Source organism: Hyperoodon ampullatus (genome assembly GCF_949752795.1).
Source record: "Hyperoodon ampullatus genome assembly, chromosome: 5".
Lineage (NCBI taxonomy): Eukaryota > Metazoa > Chordata > Mammalia > Artiodactyla > Ziphiidae > Hyperoodon > Hyperoodon ampullatus.
Genome location: NC_136918.1, coordinates 118,861,540 through 118,876,850, shown reverse-complemented (window position 1 = coordinate 118,876,850; position 15,311 = coordinate 118,861,540). Strand labels below are relative to the sequence as shown.

Sequence of the window (15,311 nt, the reverse complement as noted above, 5' to 3'; positions counted from 1 at the left end):
TCTATTACCTGGAGGGACAAATAAAAGAATGTGGTAGAGGTTGGAATGGATCCAAGTTGGGAAGCCTGAACTCATATATATGAGGAACTCACTTTTAAGAACTATGATAAAAAAGTTATAAGCCCAAAATTAAGATTCAGGGCCTTAGCCAGGACCCATGGTTAGGCTTCATTAACTTCATGGTAAATCCATGAAATTTGAGTTAAGATCTTTCTCAGAAAATGAAGAGACAAAGAAATTAGATTAGAGGTAGAAAAACTGGAAATTGTTATTGCAGAAAATGGGAAAGAAGACAGTGATTAAACAAAACAAAGATGACTGCCAGGTATGGTTACAGGCTTGGGACCAGTGAAGCTTAGAGTCACTACAACTTTATGATCCATTACAGTTAGCTCATTTGAGTGACTTTCTCCTAGCAACGGTCAGGTTCTCAGTACATGCAGAGAGAAGAGGAATAGTTCCATGAGGGTCAGAGACTAGCCAAAAGGGAATGAGGGGAAAGAGTTTTAGAAATGTATAAGGATGATCATAATGGACAAGGAAGGAAGTAAAGCAAAGACTGAGAAGAACAGAATGGAGGGGTCAATGGCCTAGAAATTCTAGAACAGTTGAAGAAGTTTTGTGATACTTTAGTAAACAAACTGAAAATCACCCCTAGTTGAGAGTCACTAGTCTAAAAAAAGGCATTAAGAAGATATATGTAAAAATAATAAAGTGTTCTAAAATAAATTGTTAACAAAGCAAACACAGAGTTCACCTGGAAATGTATTAAAATCACATTCATGCAGCACAGTAGCCTTTAAACGACTTACCAAAACCAAGTACAAAGACTTCACTGATTGAGAAATTTTAATAATCACTTTTAAGAATCCAGATAATATAGGTAGAAGTGCTCATGACAAGTATTATAAATAATGCCCAGTCACAACCTGATTAGAGCTCCTCTTCTGCTATATACAGTGTTCTACTTCAAATAAAAACTGGTATGATAGTGTGGACATCCCAAATTGGAATACAATGCACTGTATAAAATATTCCACTATTTATATAATGAATATTTAGCATTTGAGGCAAACAAAATGTACTAACACCTCAATATAACCTTTAGGATGTCTGATTAAATCCTGAGTTAGTGTCTACCTTTTTCCAAATCTCAAATATAAAACTACATTCAAACAAAACTTCATGGGAATCCATCACTTAAGATACTGAAGAAAAATTAATTTCCCAAATTTTATACTTTGGGCGATTTGGGTGAACTTTCAAAAGCTGATGTATAGGGTCATTTGGGAATAACAATTTTTCAAAAATGTATGCTTTGGGACTTAGTAATATTATCACTTGAAGTATATCTTATGAGTCAGTTCCCTGCCCTTTTTAGGAAAACCAAAGAGTAACTGGTGAGGCCTGGATTTTACGTAACAGGAATAGTATCACTCAACTGATTTTTCAAAAGACAGAGTACAACTCTTTCTTGAAAACTATATTCTGAAGAATTTTATAATCACCCCCAAAATGGAAACCCTGCAATACCCTGACTATGCTAAGTTGCTAAGTACAGCTTTCAACATGCATAGACTTGAAACCCTCAAAAACAGTGACCATCATACCAAGCCCAGTATTAAACTCCAATATTATTTTTAAAAGATCCACCAATTGCCCCCTTAATCCCTATATCCTAACAATTCACAGTATCACAGAACCTGTCCCAGGCAAAGAACATCAGGACAACATTAACTAAGTACCAAGTAGCATATGACAATATACTCTGTACTTTCCTTTACATGCACTCAATTCTTTGCTTTTTATATAAATGATTAGCAGTAGCAATGCAGCAGAAACTACTAGACAGGGTAAGTCAAATTAAAATTAAAAACCATTCCACAAATAAAGTCACTATCATGACAAAGGAGCTAACAGCTAATAATATCTCAATTGTAATAAAAAAGTAAACATGTGTAACTATACCTTCAAGCACTCCCACGGCTAGGAATCTTCCATAGAACAACTCTACCATGGGGTTCTTTGGCTTCTCTTCATCCCTAAAAATCACGTTAAAAATATAAATGTGGTTATAATTCTTAATTTTTAGAACTGTAAATAATAGAGAAAACATTAAAAGAATAATAATATATGCCAAGACAATAACATTTATGTGGTTATCATGTGTTTGGCGCTGTGACTTACAGTGTTGGGCCAAGGTACTTAAATTTATTTTCCGTTTCTTCACCTGTCAACTGAGGATAATAATAGTAATGGAACTCACAAGGTTGTTGTAAGGGTTAAAATGAGTTACTATGTGGGACCTTGTTACAAGAAGACCTGAGTAGAGTCTGTATTCACGAAGTGCCTGATCTTTCCTTTATCATTTCAATCTTGAACTTTTAGTCTGTACAATACATGCTTATTTGGACTTGTTGGGAAGGAGGGAAAGCCACTCTTAATCAAAATAAATTTCTATAAAATTTTAATAAGTCATTTCCCACATTTACCTAGAAGAATGAACACTAGCCATCAGCAGTGAAGGAGAAACACACCAGCTTCAACCCAGGTAGCTAAAGAGAAACTCCAATGTTTTATAAAGTTTCATGTTGCTGGTAAAATTAGTCATCTGTGAATTTTCCAAATTCTTTAACATATAAATTTGTTGTTTTTCTTTTTTGCTTGAAGCAAATAGAAACTGACAATTTTTAACTTTTTTTTAATGCTTTGTACCGTGTGGTCTAAAAACGCAAAGTTTATTTTGGCTTTGCTATATAAAAGTATGTTGTGTCCACAACAGCAGAGACTTTTTCTTCATAAATTTTGTTTAAATTAGTTAAACTGATTTATTTTAAAAAAGAGAGAAGGACACTATCTGTCTCTTGACATATGTGTTACATTCACCCTCATTTAAACCATAAAATAATTGGTGGGAAGTACTTCACTTAATCTCTGGAACAATCCTATGAGGTAGTGTGGTGGTCATCAGTGCTATTCAAAAAGATTTCTGTCCCTCTACTTTCAGGTATATAGTAAGAAGCACTTTCCCATTTACTTTTTATTGACATTTGAAAAAAATCTGAACTGTGATAAAATACACACAATATAAAACTTACCATCTTCACCATTTTTAAATTTACAGTTCGGCAGTGTTAAGTATATTCACACTGTTGTACAACCAACTTCCAGAACTATTTTTCATCTTGAGAAACTGATTAAACAACTCCACATTCCTCCCTCCTGCCAGGCCCTGGCAACCACCATCCTAACTTTCTGTTTCTTTGAGTTTGACAACTACTGACACATCATATAAGTGACATACAGTGTTTGTCTTTTTGTGACTGGCTAATTTCACTTAGCATCATGTCTTCAAGGTTCATCCATGTTGTAGTATGTATCAGTTTCCTTACTTGTTAAGGATATTCCACTGTATGTGTATAACACATTTGTATTTCCATTCATCCATGGACACATCAGTTCTTTCAACCTTTTGTCTATTGTGCTAATGCTGCTATGAATATGAGTGTGCAAGTACCTCTTTGGGACCCTGCTATCAATTCTTTTGGATATAAACTCAGCAGAATTGCTGGATCATGTGGTTAATTCTTGTTTTTTTCATCTTTATAGATACAATTGACCAACAAAATTGTAAGGTATTTAAAGTACAATATGAAGATCTGACATATGTATACACTGTGAAAGGATTCCCTCCATCAAATAATTATATTAGTATTAATTTTTTGAGGAAGCACCATGTTTCCCACAGCAGCTGCACCATTTTGCATTCCCATCAACAGTGCACAAAAGTTTCAATTTTTTCACATCTTCATCAACACATGTTATTTTCTGTTTTGTTTTGGTTTTGGTTTGGTGAGGGTTTTTTTGTTTTTTGATAGCAGCCATCCTAATGGGTAGGAGGTGTTCCCATTAACTTTGAAGTTAAGTAAACCACATGACTTGCTCTGCACAACAAAATGTGAGTGGAAGTAATGTGTGCCATTTCTGGGCTGTAACTTTGAGAACCAATATACTTTCTACTGATGTGGTGATCCCAGAATCCTGTGATGAGATGAAGCCTCTGTCAGTGTAAGGCCCTGTCAATGGATGTGCAGAGCCCCTTGCTCACACTCATTGGGCATAGCTAAGGCTATGACATAAACCTCTGAAGTTTTGGGGATGCTGCCACAGGATTATCTAGCCCACCCTAAATGGCAGCAGGTGGCACTCTTACCTCTATTGCACTGGTAATAAATCTGTAGACTATGCTAAGTCACTTGCCCAAATTCACACAACTAGTAAGTGCTCAAACTGAAAAGCAAACTCAAGTCTGCCTCTAAAACCTATGAATCCTCCCACTATGCATACTTAATCTCTGGGCATTTTAACTCTATGAAAACAGTTTATTTCACACCTTATTTTTTACACTGTGACAATAAAAAGGACTTGAGACTGATATGGGGGAGAGGAAGAATCCAAAGATTGCCTCTCTTAATGTAAAAGCCTATGAATCTTTAGACATAAATATTAGTATATCCATTTCCACAGGTCGTATTTCCATGTAGAAAAGCAACATTCCTGGTTTCTCTCCTTACTGTCACATACATACTGCATAGAAAGAGCAGTGACATACCAGGTTGGTGACTCTGGCAGAAGAAACTGGGTAAGAGCTGCTCGACTAATTCTGCATTCTCTTTCCAAATCTTCGTATCTGGATTTTGGTCTGCTCTCCACTGACCTGTGGTATGCACACTGACCTTCCCTAAGGAGTCAGACAGACCAATCTTCTAGAAATTGTTTACCCTGTCCTTCTTTGCAACCTCTCAGAGGTCTTACTCTTTACTGTGCATTTAAGCTTTGAATATCAGGGACTAAGACTGTGGTTATCAACAGAAATGTAAGGAACACAAGTGAAGAGCAATTTAAAAGACGTGAGACTTCTATTGATATAACAGAAATAATATACCCACCACTTACATGAAGAAAAGCTAGAATGACACAAATAGCAAAGGCCAAAAGAAATCACTAAAGAAAACCTGTATCAGGGGCATTTTAGCCTTGGGAATTAGGTCGACACAGAAAGAGTTCAGAGATCTAGGGCAACTGATAGAGTAACCTACTCAGTGCTTCCCAATCTTTCTAATGTCATTGGCACACAGATAATATATGCAGAGAACTCTGGAATAAAACCACATGTTTTCTCATGATCACAGAAACAGGATCAATATCTCCACATACCTATAATCTGGCTTACCATGGCACAACAACTGGAAAGCTCTGTTCTAGATAGGCAGATCATAGTGTTTCAAAAAGTTTTAGCTTGGGGCTTCCCTGGTGGCGCAGTGGTTGAGAATCCGCCTGCTGATGCAGGGGACATGGGTTCATACCCCGGTCCAGGAGGATCCCACACGCTGCGGAGCGGCTGGGGCCGTGAGCCATGGCCGCTGAGCCTGCATGTCCGGGGCCTGTGCTCCGCAACGGGAGAGGCCACAACAATGAGAGGCCCGCGTACCGCAAAAAAAAAAAAAAAAAAAAAAAAGTTTTAGCTCCATAAACAGTAAAGAAAAAACAAAACTACTGAGAAATGAATGAGGAGAAGGACATATTTCAAATAAGACAATTTTAGATGAAATGGGAAAGTTCTAGCTTCTTTTAAAACAGTTTTAGGAAATGGGGAGAGAACTTCTTAGTTACTAGATCAGAAAAGTTGACACTGGGACCCAAAGAAATTTTTCAAAAGTAAATGAGTAATAAGGAAAGATCTCCAAAATCAGAAAAGAATGATCCTTTCAGAAATAACCAGGATTCAGGAAACAGTCAAGTGGCAGTCTTCTAAGGCTAGAGATAAAGAGTAATCAGGGAGTTGTGTTGCAGATAGGTTACCACATGAGCTGCTTATAGAAAATCTGGATAGATTTGAGGAGGAACTAGGGATTTCAGGGTAAAGCGTTCAAAGAATTACTGAGAGAACTTCAAGGAGACTCAGTAATTATAGATGGGGATACAGATATTGTTCACATTCTGAGGAAACATGCTCAATAAATTTTGGGGGTTGGAACTCTAAGGAAAAGTACAAGGAACATGAGTTTTACTAAAGAGGAGCAAGGGTGGACAATCATAGATCAAGTCCACACATGGGCTGTCTGTTGGTCTGACAGGACAGAACCCTGGTGGAATTCTGCAACACAAAAGAGGTGAAGGTGGACAATGCATGTTTGAACAATAAATTACTTGGGCATACTCCTAACTCATATTTCACTAGCTCTCATTATGAGGACCCTATCAAGAAAATACAGAGGAACAGGTTAGACAAAAACAAATTTATAGGGCAGAAAACAAAGTCAAAAGAAGAGAAAGAGAAGATACTCGTCCATCAAACAGAGATGGTCCTGAATGAGGTAGAAGCTAAGAAGCAGGTTAAACTATTAAAAATTCAGCCAAGCCTTCCTTAAAGAAGAAAGAAAAAAACATATATGTAACTGAACCTTAAAGGGCTATCCCGCCCAGAAAAAAAAAGTAGCAGAAAGAAATATACTCAAGGCCTAGAACTTTCAAAAGCTGAGGAAAGAGCATATCACAGAGATGATGATCTTCACTGGATGCTGGAACTCAGGTTTCAGAAGCATCAACAGGAGATTCAGTTCAGCAATCTGATGGAGAGATTTACAAATGAAGCTAACATGAAGAGAAGAAAGAAACTACCTAGAAAGCAGGTTTTACAGGCCTAAGCAATCCCATACCAATGCAATGGCAGCAACCACTGGGCACAAAAGTATTTTATTAGAAAGAGCTTACATTCAATGCAGCACTGAGGGCCAGCAAACTGAAGCTCGTTAAGAAAAATGTAACTTAAGAGTTTTGGTGGACAGAAAAGAAGGCCACCTGACCAGAGCTGTTAGCATCATAAACATGCCAAGAAGGAAGCGGCTTTGTTCAATGCCACATTCTCAAGACAGTTTCTAACAGTAGAACTTTTTCCCTCAGATACTGCAGATTCAGCAGTATAATCTGGAGAGATTTCTTCCAACATAAGTTTATAAGTAGTGGTCTAAGACCAATTGGCCCTTAATGACAGGCATCTTGGCAGAACTAAAACCATGATGATTGCCTCCATTTATGACATTATCCAGATTTTCTGCCCCAGTCTTTAGCAACAATAACTTGAGTCTGGATTGCACTAAGATCTAGGAATATTATAGCTGGACTGAAAGTTAAAGGGCTGAAGTTCTGCTTTTGTTTCAAGATTTCAAAAGTAAGAGATCAATATTAATCATGTGTCCTAATAATCTTTCAAAATCTAAAATTAGAGTATATGAAATTCAACATTTGAAGGACTGAAAGAACTACACACATACAAGTGAAAGAGAATACAGAGTTCATCTGAAGAACCTCAACTCAATTCAGGCACAGAAAAGACATGCCTGTAGTGTAAAGGCTGAACAAACTCAGAAAGGCAAAAATGATTTCTTTTTTGTTAGACTGCAACCAAGGGACAAAAGAATATGACTTTTAAGTATAATTTGTTTGGATGTTGCCTTAAAAGATCAAGTGGATATAATTTGTAAACTTAGTTTTCCCCTGAGAATTTGAGAACAAATTAGGAGGGCTATATAAAATTTTAGAAGCATCTCGTAGTTGCTAACAGTATATAATTAGAATATTTTTACTTTAATTCAATCTCATTGCAGACTATGTTATTATGCCTTTTTTGGATAATAAGGCTGGCCATAATTTTAAAATAGAAAAAGAAATGATACATCTAACTACGAAAGTAAAAGACCTGTACTCAGAAAACTAGGAAACTGATGATAGAAACTGCAGACATAAACAAATGGAAACATATATGGTGATCATGGATTGGAAGAATTAGTATTGTTAAAATGATCATACTACCCAAAGCAATCTACAGATCCAATGTATCTCTATAAAAATACCAAAGGCAGTTTTCACAACACTAGAACAAATAATTCTAAAATTTGTATGGAAACACAAAAGACCCTGAATACACAAAACAATCTTGAGAAAAAAGAGCAAAACCAAAAGTATCAAGCTGCCCCTAGTAACCCAGCTGGAACCGGTATGAGGTGGTGTAGGGCCTGTGAGTGGTTTTAAGTGCCTGGTGGGAAAGCACATGTAAGTGCAACTCCTTTTTCGGAATGAGAAAATTATTGCTCAGAAAGGCACAACTTGTCTGAGGTTTACACAGCTAGTTGGCAGATTGGCTAGGACTTGGTTTTTATCATCAGAGTCAGTGCTCTTTAAGTTATCTAGGAGCAGACAAGATGACCGAGTAGAAGGACCTGAGCTAGCTGTCTCTCACACAAACACCAAAATTACAATTACCTGCTGAACAACCATTGACAAAAAATGACTGAAACCAACCAAAAAAGGATACTCTAGTTCCAAAGACAAGGAAAAAGCCACAGTGAGAAGGTAGGAGGGGTGTATTCATGATCAAATCCCATACATGCTGGGTGGACAACCCACAAACTAGAAAATAATTATACTGCAGAGGTTCTCCCACAGGAAAGAGAGTTCTGAGCCCCACATCAGGCTACCCAGTCTGGGCATCTGGCATTAGGAGGAGGAGCCCCCAGAGCATTTGCTTTGAAGGCCAGCAGGGCTTGATCACAGGAACTCCACAGGACTGGGGGAAACAGAAATGCCACTCTTGGAGGGTGAACACAGGGTCTTGTGCACACCGGGACCCAGGGGAAAAAGCAGTGACTTCATAGGAGCCTGGGCCAGACCTACCTGCTGGTCTTGGAAGGTCTCCTGGGGAGGCAGGGGGCGGCTCTGGCTCACTGCAGGAACAAGGACACTGGTGGCAGAGGTACTGGTGAGTACTCATTGGCGTGAGCTGTCCTGGAGGTCACCATTTTGATGCAAAGACCTGGTCCCACCCAAGAGCCCTTAGGCTCCAGTGCTGGGATGCTGCAGGCCAAACAACCGACAGGGTAGGAACACAGTCCCACCCATCAGCAGACAGGCTGCTTAAAGTTTTCCTGAACCCACAGCTGCTTCTGAACACACTGCTTGACAGGGCCCTGCTCACCATAGAGACAAGACCCAGCTCCACCCACCAGTGGGCAGGTATCACTCCCTCCCACCTGGAAGCCTACACAAGCTACTTAGACCAGCCTCACCTACCAGGGGTCAGACACCAGAAGCAAGAGGAACTACAATTCTGCAGCCTGTGACACTGCAAAGCAGAGGAACATGTTCCAGATGAAGTAACAAGATAAAACCCCAGAAGAACAACTAAGTGAAGTGGAGACAGGCAATCTAACTGAAAAAGAATTCAGAGTAATAGTAAAGATGATCCAAGATCTTGAAAAAAGAACGGAAGCATAGACCAAGAAGATATAGGGAATGTTTAACAAGGAGCTAGAAGATTTAAAGAGCAAACAGAGTTCAACAATACAATATCTACAATGAAAAACACACTAGAATGAATCAATAGCAGAATAAATGAGGCAGAAGAATGGATAAGTGAGCTGGAAGACAGAATGGTGAAAATCACTGCTGTGGAACAGAATAATGAAAAAAGAATAAAAGAAACGAGGACAGTTTAAGAGATCTCTGGGACAACATTAAATGCATGAGCATTCGTATTATAGAGGTCCCATAAGGAGAGGAAAGGGCCTGAGAAAACATTTGAAAAGATAATAGCTGAAAACTTACCTAACATGGGAAAGGAAACAGTCACCCAAGTCCAGGAAGCACAGAGAGTGCCATACAGGATAAACCCAAGGAGGAACACACCAAGACACATATTAATCAAATTGACAAAAGTTAAAGACAATGAGAAAATATTAAAAGCAACAAATAACATACAAGGGAATCTCTATAAGGTTATCAGTTGATTTTTTAGCAGAAACTCTGCAGGCCAGAATGGACTAACACATATATCTAAAATGATGAAGGGAAAAAACCCTACAAGTATATTCTTATACTCTACCCAGCAAAGCTTTCGTTCAGATTCAAAAGAGAAATCAAAAGCTTTACAGACCAGCAAAAGCTAAGAGAATTCAGCAACACCAAACCTACTTTACAACAAATGCTAAACGAATTTCTCTAGGCAGAAAAGAAAAGGCCACAACTAGAAACAAGAAAATTACAAATGGGAAAGCTCACCAGTAAAGGCAAAAATACAGCAAAGGTAGGAAAATATACATACATAAATATGGTATCAAAACCAGCAACTGTGAGAAGAGGTGAGTACAAATATAGAATACTGGAAATGCGTTTGAAATTAAGAGACCAGAAACTTAAAACAATCTTGTATATACATATGGATTGCTACATCAAAACTTCATGATAACCACAAACCAAAAATCTATAATAGATACACACACAAAAAAAGAAAAAGCAATACAAACACAACACTAAAGACAGTCATCAAATCACAAGATAACAAAATAGGAAGGGAAGAAAAAAGACTTGCAAAAACAAACCCAAAACAATAAACAAAATGACAGTAAGTATGTATCAGTAATGACCTTAAACATAAATGGATTAAATGCTCCAACCAAAAGATAGAGACTGGATGAATGGATGCAAAAACAAGAACCTTATGTATGCTGTCTACAAGAGACCCACTTCAGATCTAGGGACACATACAGACTGAAAGTGAGGGGATTGACAAAGGTATTTCATACAAATGGAAATCAAAAGAAAGCTGGGGTCGCAAAATTCATATCAGACAAAATAGACTTTAAAATAAAGACTGTTACAAGAGACAAAGAAGGACATTACATAATAATCAAGGGAAAAGTACAAGAAGACAAAACAATTGTAAATATATATGCATCCAACATAGGAGCACCTCAACATAGAAGGCAAATGCTAACAGCCATGAAAGGAGAAATCAACAGTAAAACAATAACAGTGGAGAACGTTAACAGCCCACTTTCATCAATAGACAGATCATCCAGACAGAAAATCAATAAGGAAGCACAGGCCTTAAATGACACACTAAATCACATAGACTTAATTGATATTTATAGAGCGTTCCATCTGAAAGTAGCACAATATACAATCTTTTCAAGTGAACATGGAACATACTCCAGCACAGATCACATCATGAGCCATAAAGCAAGCCTCTATAAATTTGAGATTGAAATCGTATCAAACATCTTTTCCGACCACGACACTACGAGATCAGACAACAAATATGAGAAAAAACTAAAAAAACACCAACACGTGGAGGCTAAACCATAGGCTACTAAGTAACCAATGGATCACTGAAGAAGTCAAAGAGGAAATCGAAAAATACCTAGAGATGAATGAAAACGAAAACATGATGATCCGAAACCTATGGTACACAGCAAAAGCAGTTCTAAGAGGAAAGTTTATAGCAATACAATCTTACCTCAGGAAAGAAGAAACATCCCAGGTAAGCAACCTAACCTTACACCTAAAGCAACTAGAGAAAGAACAACAAACAAAACTCAAAGTTAGCAGAAGGAAAGAAATCATAAAGATTAGAACAGAAATAAATTAAAGAGATGAAAAAAAAATTAAAAAGATCAATGAAGCTAAAACCTAGCTCTTTGAAAAGTCAAACAAAATTGATAACCTTTAGCCAGACTCATGAAGAAAAAGAGGGTGATGGCTCAAATCAATAAAATTAGAAAAAAAAAAAAAAAGAGGAGAAGTTACAACTGACACCACAGAAATAAAAAGGAGCATAGGAGACTACTGTAAGCAATTATATAACAATAAAATGGACAACTTAGAAGAAATGGACAAATTCTTAGAAAGGTACAATCTCGCAAAACTGAACCAGGAAGAAATAGGAAATATGAACAGACCAATCACAAGCACTAAAATTGAAACTGTGATATAAAAGCTTCCAACAAACAAAAGCCCAGGACCAGATGGCTTCACAGGTGAATTCTATCAAACATTTAGTGAATAGTTAACAGGTATCCTTCTGAAACTATTTCAAAAATTGCAGAGGGGGGCTTCCCTGGTGGCGCAGTGGTTGAGAGTCCGCCTGCCGATGCAGGGGACGCGGGTTCGTGCCCCGGTCCAGGAGGATCCCACATGCCGCGGAGCGGCTGGGCCCGTGAGCCATGGCTGCTGAGCCTGCGCATCCGGAGCCTGTGCTCCGCAACGGGAGAGGCCACAGCAGTGAGAGGCCCGCGTACCGAAAAAAAAAAAAAAATTACAGAGGAAGGAACACTCCAAACTCATTCTATGAGGCCACCATCACCCTGACAGTAATACCAAAGATACCAAAAAAACAAGAAAATTAAAGGCCGATATCACTAATGAACATAGATGCAAAAATCCTCAACAAAATACTAGCAAACTGAATCCAAAAACACATTAAAAGGATTATACACCTTGATAAAGTGGGATTTATCCCAGAGATGCAAGAACTTTTCGATATCTGCAAATCAATCAGTGTGATACACCACATTAACAAACTGAAGATTAAAAACCATACGATCATCTCAATAGATGCAGAAAAAGCTTTTATCAAAATTCAACACCCATTTATGATAAACACGCTCCAGAAAGTGGGCATAGAGGGAACCTACCTCAACATAATAAAGGCCGTGTATGACAAAACCCACAGGTAACATCATACTCAATGGTGAAAAACTGAAAGCATTTCCTTTAAGATCAGGAACAAGACAAGGATGTCCACTCTAGCCACTTCTATTCTGCATAGTTTTGGAAGGCCTAGCCATGGTAATCAGAGAAGAAAAAGAAATAAAAGGAATCCAAATTGGAATAGAAGTAAAATTGTCACTGTTTGAAGATGACATGATACTATACACAGAGGATCCTAAAGATGGTACCAGAAAACTACTAGAGCTCATCAATGAATTTGGTAAAGTTGCAGGATTCAAAGTTAATACACAAAAATCTGTTACATTAAACTAATAACAAAAGATCTGAAAGAGAAATTAAGGAAACAATCCCATTTGCCATCACATCAAAAAGAATAAATTACCTAGGAATAAACCTACCTAAGGAGGCAAAAGACCTGTACTCCGAAAACTATAAGATACTGATGAAAGAAATCGAAGATGATACAAATAGATGGAAAGATATACCATGTTCTTGGATTGGAAGAATCAGCACTGTCAAAATGACTACACTACCCAAGGTAATCTACAGATTCAATGTAATCCCTACCAAATTACAAACGGCATTTTTTGTCGATCTACAACAAAAAAAATCTTAAAACTTGTACGGAAGCAAAGGACCCCAAATACCAAAAGCAATTTTGAGAAAGAAAAACTGAGCTGGAGTAATCAGGCTCCCTGACATTAGCCACAGTAATGAAAACAGTATGGTAATGACACAGAGAGTGACTTGCAGATCAATGGAACACGATAGAAAGCCCAGAAATAAAACCATGCACCTACAGTCAATTAATCTATGACAAAGGAGGCAAGAATATACAATGGAGAAAAAACAGTCTCCTCAATAAGTGGTGCTGGGAAAACTGAAAAGCTATATATAAAAGAATGAAATTAGAGCATTTGCTAACACCATACAGAAAAATAAACTCAAAATGGATTAAAGACCTAAATGTAAGACCAGATACTATAAAACTCTTCGAGGGAAACATAAGCAGAACACTCTTTGACATAAATCATAGCAATATTTTTTGGATCCACCTTCTAGAGTAATGAAAATTAAAAACAAAAATAAACAAATGGAACCTAATTAAATTTAAAAGCCTTTGCATAGCAAAGGAAACCATAAACAAAATGACAAGACAACCAACAGAATGGAAAAAAATATTTGTAAAAGATGCGACCAACCAGAGATTAATCTCCAAAATACAGAGACAGCTCATGCAGCTCAATATCAAAATTAATAATAATAACCCCATAAAAAAATGGGCAGATCTAAATAGACATTTCTCCAAAGACAACATACAGATGACCAACACACACAAGTAAAGATGCTCAACATTGCTAATTATTAGAGAAATGCAAGTCAAAACTACAATGATGTATCACCTCACACTGGTCAGAATGGCCATCATCAAACAGTCTACAAACAATAAATGCTGGAGAGGGCGTAGAGAAAAGGGAACCCTCCTATGTTGTTGGTGGGAATATAAAGTGGTACAGACACTATGGAGAACAGTATGAAGGTTCCTTAAAAAACTAAAAATAGAGCTATCATATGATCCAGCAGCCCTACTCCTGGGCATATATCCGGAGAAAACCGTACTTCAAAAAAATACATGCACTCCAATGTTCACTGCAGCACTATTTACAATAGCCAAGACATGGAAGCAACCTAAATATCCACTGGTAGATGAACGGATAAAGAACATGTGGTACATATATACAATGGAATATTACTCAGCCATAAAAAGTAATGAAATAATGCCATCTGCAACAACATGGATGAAGTACAGATTATCATACTAAGTGAAGTAAGTCAGACAAAGACAAGTATCATACAATATCACTTATATGTGGAATCTAAAAAAATGATACAAATGAACTTTACAAAACAGAAACAGGCTCACAGAAATAGGTAACAAACTTATGGTTACCAAAGGGGAAAGGTGGAGGGGAAGGAATAAATTAGGAGGTTGTGATTAACATATACACACTACTATATATAAAATAGATAATCAACAAGGACCTACTGTATAGCCCAGGGAACTCTAACCAATACTCTGTAATAACCTATCTGGGAAAAGAATCTGAAAAAGAATAGATATATGTAAAAAAATTATTAGCTAAAACCAAGGGTATGATGCTACCTCATTTCAAACTATACTACTGCAAAGCTATGGAAATCAAAAGAGTATAGTAACAGCACAAAAACAGACAGGTAGATAAATGGAACAGAACAGAGAGCCCAGAAATAAGCCCACACTTATATGTTCAATTAATCTATAACAAAAGAGGCAAGAATATACAATAGGGAAAAGAAAGCCTCTTCAGTAAATGGTGATGGGAAAACTGGACAGCTACATGCAAAAGAATTAAATCAAACCACTTTCTTACATCATATACAAAAATAAACTTAAAATGTATTAACGACTACCTGAAACCATGAAACTCTTAGAAGAAAACATAGGCAGTAGGCTTTTTGGCTTCAATCTTAGCAAAATTCTTTTGGATATGTCTCCTCAGGCAAAGGAAACAAAAGCAAAAATAAACAAATGGGGCTACATCAAACTAAAAAGCTTCTGCAGAGTAAAGGAAACTATTAACAAAATGAAAAGGTGACCTACTAAATGGGAGAAGATATTTGCAAATGTTATGTCTGATAAGGGGTTAATATACAAAATATACAAAGAACTCATACAATTCAATATATATAAATTTAAAAAAATC

General features: G+C 37.2%; 1 protein-coding gene across 3 annotated transcripts in view; it reads right to left on the bottom strand.

The window, feature by feature from the left end:
- Positions 1 to 15,311, bottom strand: part of USP25 (ubiquitin specific peptidase 25) — a gene marked incomplete at its 5' end in the record, with an annotated part of 145,661 nt that overhangs the window by 64,995 nt on the left and 65,355 nt on the right. For all 3 annotated transcript variants that reach the window (XM_079704213.1, XM_079704214.1, XM_079704215.1), the window contains one exon: positions 1,969 to 2,042. In XM_079704213.1, the coding sequence (XP_079560339.1) occupies positions 1,969 to 2,042 (74 nt within the window). The remainder of the gene's footprint in view (positions 1 to 1,968; positions 2,043 to 15,311) is intronic.